The 14,857-nt window shown below is 55.6% G+C and overlaps 1 protein-coding gene across 3 annotated transcripts; it reads left to right on the top strand.

Annotated features, from left to right (window-relative positions):
* Positions 3,650-14,248, top strand: ST6GALNAC4 (ST6 N-acetylgalactosaminide alpha-2,6-sialyltransferase 4). Of its 3 annotated transcripts, XM_021080865.1 has the most exons (7): positions 3,703-3,818; positions 4,240-4,326; positions 4,529-4,599; positions 5,758-5,943; positions 9,979-10,391; positions 12,513-12,620; positions 13,557-14,248. In XM_021080865.1, the coding sequence occupies exons 5-7, from the start codon at positions 10,033-10,035 to the stop codon at positions 13,744-13,746; spliced, it is 657 nt and encodes a 218-aa protein (XP_020936524.1). In that variant the 5' UTR covers positions 3,703-3,818; positions 4,240-4,326; positions 4,529-4,599; positions 5,758-5,943; positions 9,979-10,032; the 3' UTR covers positions 13,747-14,248.

The following is a 14,857-nucleotide window of genomic DNA, read 5'->3' as shown; positions in this document are numbered from 1 at the left end:
TAGTGGCCCTAAAAAGACAACAACAACAACAACAAAGACATTTGTGCAGGTGTTGGAAATGCCCTGAGAACACAAGTGGATCCTAGAGGCTAATGGGCAGGTGGACCGTAAACAGGAAAACCAGTTAATACACAGGAGGATTTCAGAGTGTGACAAGTACCGTGAAAAAAATAAATCAAGGTGGGACAAGAGGGATGGGGCTGTGATGTAGGGTAGAGGACCCGGCGAGGGCCTTTCTGAGGATATTTGAGCTGAATGACAAGTAGAGCTGGTCATGTGAATAGACAAGTCCAGGCAGAGGATGTGACAAGTGCAAAGGTCCTGAGGCAGGAAGGAGGGCATCAAGATTGAGGATCAGAACGGCAGCCAGGGTGGGTGGATGGTGACTGAGGAGGCAGGTGTTCAGACCGCGCAGGGACTTGCAGATCAGGGTAAGGAGAGAGGACTTTTGCCAAAACCAAGTTGAAGAGCTTCATTTGAGGCTGTGGGATGACCCAGAGTCAGTTCCATGGTGGATGTGACAGCTTTATCTCCTCTGGGAGCCTAGGACATATGGGTACGTCCCTGTCTCCATGGGGTCCTAGCCAGCAGGGATTTGCCTCCCTTTGGAAGGAATTGTCACTTCCCTAGCCCTTGTGGGTGATCAGTGAATCCATAGGGAAGGTATCACATTTTCCCCTTGGGGCTGAGTCTATGAGGAGGGTTTTATTAATTTATTTACTTATTTTGGCTGCACCCATGGCATATGGAAGTTCCCTGGCTAGGGGTCAAATTGGAGCTGCAGCTGCAGTCAGAGCTTACACCACAGAAACTCAGGATCTGAGCTACCTCCTTGAGCTACACCACAACTTGTGGCAATGTCAGATCCTTAACCCACTAAGCAAGGCATCCTTATGGACATTGCGTTGGGTCCTTAACCCATGGAGCCACAGTGGGAACTCCACCCCCCCAAAAAAAAACAGTTTAGATGGGAAGTATGCTCTCCACTTCACTGCAGGCCCACCCCTCCCTCTTGCCTTGTATCTGCCCCTTCAAACCTTTCTGGCCCTAGAACACACTTGAGTCTTAAATTCCTGAGGGATCCATGTGAGCCTTCAAATGGGACACATTTCAGCACCTGCAGGGACCCTACACTGAGCTGGCTTTGAATTGGAGGACACTTTGAAAAGGGGGCTGTTATGCCATGATTTCTTTGGTGCTATGATTCTTACTCATCTTATGTGAAACTCATCGGATTTAAGCTTAGCAATTCAAAGATGGAGTCCCAGTGGCCAATGGGAACTTCCATATTGGTTGTTGTGAACGGTCCAATACAGGACTGTGCGTTTTCTGAGGGTCATAAATGAAGAGTGTTGCCTTAGATAAGGGATTGCTTCCCAGGAAAGACTTTACTGGTGAAGAAAGAGTGACAGATAGAGATGAGATCCCTTGGGGGCATCAGGTTATACCCTACAGGCAGATTCCCTTAAAATGAGATCGCAGAGCTGAGCTACTTGAAGATCTTTGTTGGAAGACTCCACGCTGCCGAGAGCTCTTCCACACGGATGCTCTGTTGGAGCAGAAGCAAGTGTGTCTTTCCTTCCCACTCACCTTTGTCATGAGTCCCAGTCAGCTGAACCAGAGCCCAATGCTCACGTGTGCTGAGACGCCACCTTCCCAAACTACTTGGAGTGTTTTTTTAAATCCCCTTTTCTATTGTTCTTACTTTGACTCATGTGTGTTGTACACTAATTGTGTGCAGTAAACCAAGTGACTCGTAAATTAAATACTGCAGGGAGTTCCTGCCGCGGTGCCTTGGTAATGAACCTGACTAGGAACCATGAGGACGCCAGTTAGACCCCTGGCCTCGCTCAGTGGGTTAAGGATCTGGCATTGCCGTGAGCTGTGGTGTAGGTCGCAGATGAGGCTTGGATCCCCGGTGGCTGTGGCTGTGGTGTAAGCCGGCAGCTGCAGCTCTGATTTAACCCCTAGCCTGGGAACCTCCATATGCCGAGGGTGTGGCCTGGAAAAGCAAAACAAATAAGTAAATCAAATACTGGCTCTGTTCTGTGTATTCCCCAGTCGTGGGATTCTCACCTGGTCTTACCACTGGGCCCTGCCACAAAACACAGGCGTTTGAGAAGTGAAAAGTAAGTGGTCAGAGCCCTGGCTCCAAAGTGAGACGGCCCAGGGTTTGGATCTTGGCTCTGCCATGTGTCCCCCCTGCACTGTCTCATTGGGATGTGTGCGCTATTATCATCCCCACTGCACAGAGGGGAGAAACTGACGCTCATGTTGATAGGGATGGGGTGAACACAGGTATTTTTAGAAATCCCAATAAAGGACCACGGATAATGAGGGAAACTTAGGGGAGATCGCTGTAAGTAAATCAATTGCTCACAAAAGCTATCGGAACAAGGCAGCTTTGCTGCATGAGTGGAGCCTTGAGAACGGCCTCAGGTCGTTGGGTGGGGGATGGGATGAGGCCTGCAGGCATATTCAGACCAAGGGCAAGAATTTGAAGACCACCCTTCTGCGGATTTGAATCCACACCTTACTAAGGAGGAGCTACTACTTCCAGAAAGGAAGAGGCGGGCTTTTCCAACCCCAACTCCCCTTGGATGATAAAAGCACCAGATCCTGGAGGCAGAGCTTCCATCTCTCCCAAGCGTCCTATCCTAATAAATCTATTTCTTGCCTATCACTTTGTCTCTGGCTGAGTTCTTTCAACCTTGAGGTTGAATTCCTTCTCAGCCTCAGTGAGTCCAGACACAGAATGAGGGATTCTAATTTAAAACCGTGGGTTTACATGAGGTTGCAGGTTCGACCCCTGCGCTTACTCAGTGGGTTGACGATCTGGCACTGCCGGTGAGCTGTGGTGTAGGTCGCAGACGCGGCTCGGATCCCGCGTTGCTGGGGCTCTGGCGTAGGCTGGCAGCTACAGCTCCGATTAGACCCCTACCTAGCCTGGGAACCTCCATATGCCGCAGGAGCGGCCTAAGAAATGTCAAAAAGACCAAAAAAAAAAAACCCCAAAACCTTGGGTTCAAGTCCCAGTCTAGGTTCAGGCTGGGTTCGAGTCCCCTGGTGCACGTGGGTTCAAGTCCCAACCTGTGTTCTGGCTAGGTTCAGGCCCTTAATACTGTCAGTTTCAAGGTGAAGGTCACGCCGTCAGAGGTGGTGCAGGTAAGGCTGCCAGAGAAAACACAGGGCGCCCAGTTACGGTGAGATTTCAGATTTTTTTCATATAATTATGGGCATTGGCTGTTTCTGAAATTCCAATATAAGTGAGCATCTTCTATCTTACCTCCTAAATCTGGCAACCCTACTATCTTGATACCCGGGGCCGCCTGACCCTAAAACCCCGCTTAACCCCCACCCTACCCTCGCCGGCTTCCGAAATGGAGAAGAAACTCCAGTCCGGTGGCCGGAGAACCGGGGCAGAGGTTCCGACACCCTCCAGGCTGTTTTTTCCCTCTGCGCCCCACCTACTCCCATCCCCCGTAGGAGGTTGGGCGAAGCGCGGGAGCGCGGAAGAGGGGAGATGCGGGAGGTCAGACTCCGCCCCCCGCGGCTGAGGCGGGGTCCCGGGTCCTGGCCGCCTCGGCGCCGCCGCGGCTCACGTCCCTCGCCCCGCCCCTAGCGCGCCTGTCTCCGCCCCGTCCCCGCAAGCCCCGCCCCGGCGGCGGTGCTGGTTCGGCTTCCAGCCTCCAGAAGCTGCCGCGCCGCGCCGCCTCCGCCCCGGGGCTCCGGCTTCCAGTCCGGCAGTCCGGCTCACGGGCCATGGAGCTCCGAGCAGCGGATCGGGAGCAGCCGGCCCGTCCCAAGCCGCCCTCCAGGTTCGCGCCCGGCCGGGGAGAGGGGCGGTGGAATCTGGGAGTGGGGTGGGAATCCCTCGTCCTGTCCCGCCCCAGGCCTCTCCGTTGGTGAAATAGGAACGATGCGATGGGAGTCGGGGCTCCAGGCTCCTGGTTCTCTCTGACCCAGACTCCGTGGGTGACCTTGAACCGAGGTCTCCCCGTGTCCGCCTCCTTCTCCATCTGCACGATGGCGCCTGGGTTGGCAGGGACTTCCCAAGGGTCACCGATTCTAGCTCCTTTAGGATGGGGACACTGCTTCCCCGTGTTTGGGGACTTTAAGGCATTTGATTCCCAGAAGCCATCTGCCTTGACTCTGGCCTGTACCCTCTCCTGCCTCAGTTTCTCTGGCCAGTTTCCTCAGAGGCCTGGGACCCAACTCTGAGGTTCTGGCTCTTGGCAGGTCCCCGGCTCCGGTCCCTTCCCGGCCTGATCCCTGGAGGCAGCAGCCACCAGCCTGCTGAGTAGCAGCGACAGCATGAAGCCTCCAGTAAGTGAAGGAAGGGGGAAGGCTCACAGGGGACTCAGAGGTGGCTTCTGGCACAGCAGCCTCAGAAGCCCCTCCCACCCCAGAACTGACTGTCCCTTCTGACTCCGCGGCTCAGAGGAGAAGGGCAGGCTGGCCTCAAAGTCCGTCCCTGATCAGGCAGGCTGTGTGGCCCAGGCAAGTGGCATTCTCTCTCTGATTTCAGTGCCTTGCTCCTCTTTGCTGTAAAATACAGATAATACACTGCCTCCTGTGAGTGTCCCCAAGGTCACCCAGGTGAGCATCTGCCTGGGAGGGGATATGTTGGGAAAGTTCAGTGTAGCTGCCCTTGACTTTACTCAGCAGCCCCTGGAGAAAGCCCTGGCTGTTGTGAGGAGTCAGCCACAGCTGCCTGAATCAAGGCCTCTGGGTCCCCTGTGGGCAGGGGACCAGGTGTCAGGCACAGCCTGGGGCCTCAGGGGCTGAACCCCCTTCCTCCATGCAGCTGGCCTGCAGATTTATTTTTAGAAACTGAAGTGGCTTGTGGGCAGAAAAGGGTGGGTCTCTGGCAGGAAGTGATGGGGGCTGCTTTTTTTACCTCTAATTTTCTCTCTTTTTCTTTTCTTCTTTTTTTTTTTTTTTTTTTTTTTTTTTTTGGCTTTTTAGGGCCTCACCCACGGCATATGGAAGTTCCCAGGTTAAGGGTCGTATTGGGGCTCCAGTGGCCGGCCTGTGCCACAGCCTCAGCAACTCAGATCCCAGCTGTGTCTGCGAACTCCACCACAGCTCACGGCAACGCTGGATCCTTAACCCACTAAGTGTGGCCAGGGATCGAACCCGCATCCTCATGGATACTAGCCAGAGTCATTTCCGCTCCACCACAACGGGAACTCCCTTGCCTCTAATTTTCAAAAAGCCCCAGCTGGCTGCTAGGTAGTTTCTGAGGGGTGCAGAGGGACCTGTGCCTTGGGCAGGCTGCTAGGTAGTTTCTGAGGGGTGCAGAGGGACCTGTGCCTTGGGCAGGCTGCTAGGTAGTTTCTGAGGGGTGCAGAGGGACCTGTGCCTTGGGCAGGCTGCAAGAGAATTAGAAACCAGAGACCCAGGTGGTAACCAACGTGGCCCAGCACAGTGCACCTCAGCTTCTGGTTAAGAGCACGAGCTCTGCAGTGAGATTTCAAGGCCCCACTCTGCAGCCATCTTCCCCTGAGCTTTGAGTGACACATTTCTCCCCAAACTGATTTCCTTATCTAGATGAGAATAATAAGGCTCATCTCGGGCCCATGTGCTCTGAGCCTGGCAGCCCAGAGGAAGTCCTGGTTCACAGAAACTGTGGACTCTGCTGATGCGCTGGAAACTACGGAGCCAGGGTGTGCACTCCCCCTGCCCATCCCCCACAGAAGCCTCCCGGGATCCCAGGGCCCCCCATTCCCACCCCATAACCACTGTCTCCCCCAGGGTCGGCTCCTCTTCATCATCCTCTGCTCCCTGGGCTTCTCTGGCTTCTACATCCTGCTGTGCTGCTGGGCCTGCCTGCCCTTCTGCCTGGCCCTCTGCCTGGACCCCCACCTCTCCATCAACTCCAGGCCCACTGTGCCAGGGCCCCTGCACTTCAGTGGATACAGCAGTGTGCCAGATGGGAAGGTGAGTTGACAGGGCACCATGTCGGGGGCAGGCCCAGCCCAGGCTGCCAGGGTATGCCCCCCCCACCCCGGCTCTCTAGGGGGCAGTGTGAACTGAGTTCATGGCAGGCCGTCCTGGACCCTGGGCTTGGCTCCTCTGCTTACCAGCTGACCAGTGGCTTCACCTCTCTGAGGCCCAAGTTCTAAGAGGAAGTTTTTTTATTTTTTTGTCTTTTTAGGGCCGCATCTGGAGGTTGGCATAGGGAGGTTCCCAGGCTAGGGGTCCCATTGGAGCTGTAGCCACTGGCTCACGCCACAGCCACAGCAACGCCAGATCCTTAACCCACTGAGTGAGGTCAGGGATCAAACCGACGTCCTCATGGATGCTAGTTAGATTCATTTCCTCTGAGCCACGATGGGAACTCCAGATTTTTTTTTTTTTTTAATTCAACAAATATCACCTGGCTGCTCTCTGCTGGGTGCTGGGATAAAACAGGTGAGTCAGAGAGGGCGGCCACCTGGAACTGCCACAGATGTCATCCCAGAGGGTCATACATGCGTCCTGTGCACCTGTACATTTAACTGTCTGCCCACCATCTCTTTGTCCAGCAAGTGTGTATTGGTGTTGATCCCTGCTGGGGATACCGATGACACAGATAAAAGTCACATCAGGAGTTCCCTGGCAGCCTTGTGGTTAAAGGATCCGGATTGTTATTGCTATGGCGCGGGTTCAATCCCTAGCCCAGGAACTTCCATGTGCTGGGGGTGCAACCAAAAAAAAAAAAAAAAAAGTCGGCCTCAGTCGCAGAGCTCTCCCTGTAGGAGAGACAAGGACAGTAGAGCTCAGGGGTGACAAGATAGCTGAGCCCCCTGCCCCACGGCAGCCACTTCCACCTCCTTGCTCTGCCTGGTGAGGTTCAGGGCACTTTATACCTTGTACCCTGATTCCAGCAGCTCCATTCAAAGGCACCCTCCCCCCGCCCCGCCCAGCGCCAGTGCTGCCCAGTGCAGGAGGCTTCCAGTTCTGAGTTTGGTGGCTTCCTGAGTGTTGCTCACAGGGAGGGGCGACCCGGGACCCTGGCTTGGAGACCTGGATCAGGTCTTCATTCCTCTGAGCTTCTGTTGCTTCACCTGAAAAAGGAGGTTCCTGCTTCGGTCGGGTTGCTTCGAAGTTTCAACTCGATGATCCATGGACAGTGTGAGGGACAGGTGCCGCGTAAATCTTTGATCAAGATTCGAAAACGGCTGGGGCAGGGTGGGGACACACTTAAGTGCCACACAGGTTTGGCTAGGTGGGACAAATGGTGAGGTGGGCTGGGTGGACGCTGCCCTATTTTCCATAGTCATGGCCGGTGTTCATTTCAGACAGTCAGAGCTCATGGGGACGTGGGCGCAGGGTGGCCAGATCCTCTGAGTTTGTGAAGAGAAGCAGAAAATATGTTTTGAATGTTAAAAGGGCTGATTTTTATAAATGAAGGATCAGCGAAGTATCTTGAACACCCTCTGCAGGACCAGCAGAACACCTCCCGGGGCTGGTGGTGACTTTGGATCTGAACAGACCCAGTTTGTCAGGACAGGCTCAAACGGAGGGCAGAATGAGACTGTGTTATTCTTTCTTACTGGGGCGTGGAAAATGGAGCTATGGGTTCTTTTCTGCCCCCAGCCCCCACCCACATGACCGGCTGTTTTTCTTTTTTCTTTCTTCCTTTTTAAATATTTTTTATGAACGTACAGTTGATTGACTTTTTAAAATTTTATTAAAGTAGAGCTGGAGTTCCCGTCGTGGCTCAGTGGTTAACGAATCCAACTAGGAACCATGAGGTTGTGAGTTCGATCCCTGGCCTTGCTCCGTGGGTGAAGGATCTGGTGTTGCCGTGAGCTGTGGTGTAGGTTGCAGACGCGGCTCGGATCCCGCGTTGCTGTGGCTGGCTCTGGCGTAGGCTGGTGGCTACAGCTCCGATTTGACCCCTCTCCTGGGAACCTCCATATGCCACAGAAGCAGCCCTAGAAAAGGCAAAAAGACGAAAAAAAAAAAAAAAAAAAAAGGAAAATTGTATTGAAGTAGAGTTGATTTATGGTGTCGTGTTAATTTCTGTAGTACAGCAGAGTGATAGATATGCACATAGCCACTCTCATATAGGTTATCACAGACTATCGAGTCCATTCCCCTGTGCTAGACAGCAGGTGTCCAGGGCTATGAGTTCTTAAATCAACCTTATGTCAGACAGAAAATGTCCCTGAGCGGCTTCCGACAGTGTGTCTTTTATTGACTAGAACGAATGTTCCCATAACCTTTACAGGCGTCTGTAAACCTGTGTTCCCCCAGAAGAGCATGGAGGCCTGGGCTAAGGAGCAAGTCCTTTTTGGGGAGCCCTGACCCCCAGTGAATGTTTGCAGGCTTGTTGGCTTTGGGGGGGATAACAAGGTAGGGGTTGGGCCCTTATCGTGCCCTTGGTCTGTGCTGATCACTCTCCAGGCACTTTTATTTTTTTTTATTTTTGGCTGTGCCCACAGCAAGCAGGAGTTCTCCGGCCAGGGGTTGACCCGACTGCAGCGACCCAAGCCAGAGCAGCAACAATACCAGGCCATTAACCTACTGAGCCACCAGGGAACTCCTCCAGGCACTTTTAATTGAATCCTTACAACCTAGTTAAGGAGATGCTATTTTCTTTCTTTCTTTTTTTTTTTTCTTTTTTCTTTCTTTCTTTTTTTTTTTGGGGTGGGTCTTTTTATCTTTTTAGGCCATACTTTTGACATATAGAAGTTCCCAGGCTAGGGGTCAAATTGGAGCTGCAGCTGCTGGCCTATACCACAGCCATAGCAATGCCAGATCTGAGCCGCATCTTGGACCTACACCACTGCTCATGGTAACGCCGGTTCCTTTTTTTTTTTTTTTTTTTTTTTTTTGTCTTTCTGCCTTTTCTAGGGCCACACCCGTGGCATATGGAAGTTCCCAGGCCAGGGGTCCAATCGGAGCTGTAGCTGCCGGCCTATGCCATGGCCACATCAACCCAGGATCCAAGCCACGTCTGTGACCTACACCACAGCTCATGGAAATGCCGAACCCTTAACCCACTGAGCAAGGCCAGGGATTGAACTTATATCCTCATGGGTACTAGCTGGGTTTGTTTCCGCTGAGCCACGACGGGAACTCCATAGATGCTATTTTCATCCCCATTTTACAGATGAGGTAATTGAGGCTCAGAGAGGCAAAAGTGATTTGCCTAACCCCACACCGCTAGGAAGGAGCAGAGCCAGGACTCAGGCTCAGAGTTAGAGGCTCCCAAAATTGTCGTGGGCCTGAAGACTACTTTTACTTATAAACTGGGATGGTGTGAGCAGAACCCAGGCAGAAGAGAGAGTGACCGAAGGGTGGTTCTGAAGAGCTGAGGTTCATATTTACCCAACAAACACATACATGACACCCAGTCTGTGCCAAGCACCACTCTAATTGCTTTCTAAATATTTGCTTCAGTAACCCTAATACGGAACCTTGATGTGGGGCCTGTTAGGGCCTCAGCAATAGAGACCAGGCCAAGAATATGGCAGATGGGGAAGCAGGGGGCTTTGAACACACAATCTTAGCTCTGCCACTTGTTATTGGTATGACCTTGGGAAAGTCACTCCATCTGCTCAGCCTCGGTTTCCTCATCTGCAACATGTGTTGATAAAGGACTGGGAGCTGGAGTTCCCGTCGTGGCTCAGTGGCTAATGAATCCGACTGGGAACCATGAGGTTGCGGGTTCGATCCCTGGCCTTGCTCAGTGGGTTAAGGATCTGGTGTTGCGTGAGCTGTGGTGTAGGTTGCAGACACGGCTGGGATCTGTGTTGCTGTGCTGCAGCTCCAATTAGACCCCTAGCCTGGGAACCTCCATATACTGCGGGAGTGGCCCTAGAAACGACAAAAAGCCAAAAACAAAACAAAACAAAAAGACTGGGAGCTGATACAGGTGTTAGGTGTGGTTGGGGGGCGCCGTGTTCCTGGGTCGGGGCGGGGGGTGGAAGCTGTGCGCCCAGGCGTGACTTTCTTTTTCTTTCTCTCCTCTTCCCCCTGCAGCCGCTGGTCCGAGAGCCCTGCCGCAGCTGTGCCGTGGTGTCCAGCTCGGGCCAGATGCTGGGCTCGGGCCTGGGCGCCGAGATCGACGGTGCTGAGTGCGTGCTGCGCATGAACCAGGCGCCCACCGTGGGCTTCGAGGCGGACGTGGGTCGGCGCAGCACCCTGCGGGTCATCTCCCACACGAGCGTGCCACTGCTGCTGCGCAACTACTCCCACTACTTCCAGCAGGCCCGCGACACGCTCTACGTGGTGTGGGGGCAGGGCAGGCACATGGACCGCGAGCTGGGCGGCCGCACCTACCGCGCCCTGCTGCAGCTCACCAGGATGTACCCAGGCCTGCAGGTGTACACCTTCACCGAGCGCATGATGGCCTACTGCGACCAGGTCTTCCAGGACGAGACGGGCAAGAACCGGTGAGCTGGGGGCCTGCCGGCTGGGGTCTCCCTGCTGGGTGGGGGTGGGGGGGGCTGCTTTCTGGAGGAGCCTCTTGTCTATCACGGGTCTGCGCTGTCAGGCGCTCGGGGGTCAGCAGGGACAGAGGCAGACATGGTCCTGTTCTCTGATGGGGGTCAGGAATCAGAGAATTCCAGGAGTTCCCCTTGTGGCTCAGCAGGTTAAGAACCCAATATAGTGTCCGTGAGGAGGCGGGTTCGATCCCTGGCCTCGCTCAGTGGGTTAAGGGTCTGGTGTTCCCGCAAGCTGTGATGTAGGCTGGCAGCTGCAGCTCCAATTCGACCCCTAGCCTAGAAACTTCCCTATGCTGCAGGTGTGGCCATTAAAAAAAAAAAAAAAAAAAAAAATCCAAATGGTGGAATTCCCTTGTGGTGCAGTGGGTTAAGGATCTGGCATTGTCACTGCAGTGGCTTGGGTTACTGCTGGGGTGGGGGTTCGATCCCGGGTGGGGGTTCGATCCCTAGCCCGGGAACTTCCACATGCCACAGATGTGGCCAAAAAAAAAAAAAAAAATGCTGTGAGGTAGTGTCAGGGAGCTCTTCCCTCTGGAGGGGGTGCTCTGACACCTGAAATGGTCTCTGAAGTTCCTTCCAGATATGACAGTAACAGTTAAAGCTCTAACAGTTCGTGCACCTGGCACTGGGTTAAGCACGCTGCATTCAAGCTCTTATGTAAGATCTCATATTCTCCCATACCCCAAAGAGCCCTCTGCCTCCTCCTCTGCACACTGGCTCCCCCCCCTCCCCCGCCCCACACGGAGAATGAAGCTCAGGAAGTACTCTAGTTCTTTAGCCAAACACCTGGGCTTTTTCCTTGAGTCCTCTTGTTTCATCACCTGCCACGTACAATGGCCTCTTGAATCTCCTTCCATGCCCACGGGTGCCACCTTGGCCTCGGCTGCCATCCTCCCTTGCTCTTGAAGCACCTCCTAGGGTCTGAGCTCCAACTGCCCCAGTGAATTCATCGCATCCGTCCCCTACCCTGACCCTACGGCAGCTCTGCGCCTGCCTCACACGGAGAATGAAGCCCAGACTCCCCCCACCCCCCCAAGCCCCGCGTGATCGCCCCATCCCCCCCACCCCCGCTGGCTTCTGTGACCTCATCTTCCTTCGTTTCCCTGCTCCAGCCACTCTGGATGTCTGGTCCTCCTCCGATGACATCCGCACGGCCCTGCACGAGCCGTTTCTTCCCCCAGATCCTCCCACGAATGACGTCTTACATTCGAATGTGGAGGACGAGTCACCTTGACCGCCCATCAGAGGAGCACCCCGCTCCCAACATCCGTCATCCCATTTTTGTGTTTCCCGGTCTTCCCAGCAGGGCTCCCCCAGCCACTCCCTCTGTTGAGCCATGTTCGCGCTGGTCAGGGCAGGTGTGTCCAGTTTGAATGAATGAACCACCCCCAGCCCCTGGCAGAGGTGGAAGGGAGCTGCCCTCGGCTGGGAGAGGAACCAGTGCTGCTGTGTGGAGAGAGTTGAGGCCTGGGGTGGATGCAGGGTCCCTTTGCTCTGAGTTGGGTGTCGGGCTTTGGGGCAGAGCTGGGCAGACCGTGTGCCTGGTCCATAACCACCCATAATTATCCCCACTTTGCAGATGGGTCCCTGAGGCTCGGGGAGGTTCATGAGCCAACCTGATGCCCAGGGTGGATTCAGGGTTCAAATCAAAGAACCGTTTGACTCCAGACAACCCTCTTCCTCAGTCTCAGCAACTGTCCTCTGCTGCTTCCTGCCATCTCCCCGAGCTTGGTCCCTCAGATGAGGAGAGGGTGTGATCAGAGTCACCGCGCCACCCCTGGGGGTGGGGTTGCCCACGTCCTGCGTGGGACGTGGGCAGCAGTTGAACAGACCAGATGCGCACCCCGCCTCCCCTCTTGTCCACTCATGGCCTTGGGTTGCATCTGTCCCTTCCCCAGCCTCCCCCCCCCCCGAGCCCCGCTGTGGGGGTCAAGGTGAGAGGCTCTTGGCAGGGAGGGTAACCCCTGCTGTGCCCTGAGAGAGCTGAGCGGGGCTGCCATGCAGCGCCTTGTTCCACGGGGAGCTGGGGACGCGGCCGGGCTGACTCTGCTTCCCTCTCTCTGCCAGGAGGCAGTCAGGCTCGTTTCTCAGCACCGGCTGGTTCACCATGATTCTCGCCCTGGAGCTGTGCCAGGAGATCGTGGTCTATGGAATGGTTAGCGACAGTTACTGCAGGTCAGGCCAGCTGGGCGAGGACACCGCGGGCCCTGTCCACGCGGGAGGGTGTGTGGGCTTCCCAGTGGGTGGCTGAGGCACAGACAACCCTCGGGCCTGGTGCCCGGTGGGAAGGAGCCCAGCCTTTGGAGCAGGGCTGGCTCCCAATGTCCCCTCTGCCCGCTTGGCCTTTGGCCCGGCTGCCACCGCCCAGCACCTCCGTTTCCTCATGTCAAAGAGGGAAAATCATCGTCCTTTCCTCAGAAGGTTGTGGAAAGTTTAGAGAGGGAACCGGCTGCCAGAAGGCCAACCGTCTTTACCGCAACGCCGGGGCTCCTCTCCCGGCCACAATCCCATAACCGGTGATGCAGTCCTTGTCAGCTTGGCCCTGTGATATTATGACCGTTCAACATGGTCCAAGTTTAGAAAGGGCCCCATGTCTGCATCCTCCGTCCTCTTTGGCACGTCTTTACTGGGCACGTGGGCGACATGGCAGTAGCCTGTGTGCCCTCTGCCGTGGCACCTGGCCAGGCTGCCCGTGTACACGGGGCCAGTGTGTAGGTGGATGCTTGGGGCTGGCCGCTTCCAGCCATGGGGAACAAGGAGTCCCTCACTGTGACCTCAGCACCGGGCATTTTGTGTTTTTTGACCCGTGGTCTCAGCCGAGAAGATACTCACCATCCGGGTTTATTGATGGATCATTGAGGCCCATGGAGGGTGTCCTTGGGCTGGAGTCAACCAGCTGGCAAGAGGCAGAGCCAGGGCTCGAACCCTGGCCTCTAGGATCCCCGGGGGCTGCCCTGTCCCTCCCGTATCCGTCCGGGTCTCCCTTGGGTCCAGGTGTGGGGCTCTGTGGCCCGAAGCACCTGCTGAGGGGTGTCGTGGTGGGTGGCAGGGTCTGGCGGGAGGCGGGCGAGTTCTGGTGCCTCACGCCTGGCCCTGGTCCTTTGCCTGCAGGGAGAAGAGTCACCCCTCGGTGCCTTATCACTACTTCGAGAAGGGCCGGCTGGACGAGTGCCAGATGTACCTGGCGCACGAGCGGGCGCCCCGCAGTGCTCACCGCTTCATCACTGAGAAGGCCGTGTTCTCCCGCTGGGCTAAGAAGAGGCCTATCGTGTTTGCTCACCCCTCCTGGAAGACCCAGTAGCCTCACGGCCCAGCTGGCCGCGGCGCTCTCCAGGCCAGCCACACTCCACCAGAATCATTTAATTTATGGATCCTGCCTCCTGCCCCAGGCCGGGCGGACCTAAGCTCCCTTCCTGCTCTGGCCTGGGGACACCTGGGGCCATCTCAGGCCTCTAGACTTAGAGGAGAGGACAGGGGGGGCCATGGCAACCTTTGCACTCTCCTCCCTACCCCCTGCCCCTCGAGTAATCCGAATCTTCTTTCGGGGGTTCGTCCCACCTCTGAGTCTGTCCAGTGGCCTTTGCCCCCACTGCCCCTGGGAGGGGGGGACTGGTGGCACCCCCACATACCAGCACGACCCTGACCATGCACCAGCCCCAGGCCTTGTCTCCACACTCCCTCCCGATCTGCCTTTGGTGCCACATGTCTCAAGCTGGTCGCCCTGGTCCGGGCAGCCCAGAGCTTGGTGTTCCCTGAACTGTGACTCCTCTGGAGTGTACGGGTAAACATTTTCTGAAAGCCTCTCTAGGGTGCTGTCATGTGTCCGGGTGGGGATTGGGGCTCCTCTCCCTGCCACGGTCCCGTAACTGGTTGCCTTGAGGGCAGGCTGCAGCCAGCTGAGCTTCTGGCCTTTTCATCTGCCCAGGAGCCTACCCACTTTCCCCACCCAATCAGGGAGTCCGGCTCCATGGCTGCGCTTGGCCCCCGGAAACGCCCCAGCTCAGAGACTTCCATGGGACGCCCCCACCCTCCCAACGCTTCACTGTGTGGGAGGAGAGTTTAGGGCCTGGAAGGAAACAACTCAGGGTGGGAGGAAATTCTTTCACCTCGTGTTGCCTTCCTGGTCCTGGGTCAAATTCCAAGGGCCTTGTGAGTTAAATTCCCTATGAATTCAGGAGTTGGTTACACTGCTAGGAAGGCAGACGGCAGGCCCAGGGCTCTCTTCTGAGTTTTGGTTTGCTCGGTTGGAAAAGGAAAAACAGAGCTCCCAGCCACCTGATGGGGTGGGGAGGTTAGTGCTAGCCCGTTTTACAGATGAGGTGATGCCACTGGGCTGAGCCAGGATGCCATCGCAGGTCTGAGAGCTGAGCCTGAGTCTGGGCCCTGCACAGGGCAGGGTGGGGGGTGGAGGG

This window comes from Sus scrofa, chromosome 1 (genome assembly GCF_000003025.6).
Source record: "Sus scrofa isolate TJ Tabasco breed Duroc chromosome 1, Sscrofa11.1, whole genome shotgun sequence".
Lineage (NCBI taxonomy): Eukaryota > Metazoa > Chordata > Mammalia > Artiodactyla > Suidae > Sus > Sus scrofa.
This window is presented reverse-complemented; position numbering and strand designations above follow the sequence as displayed.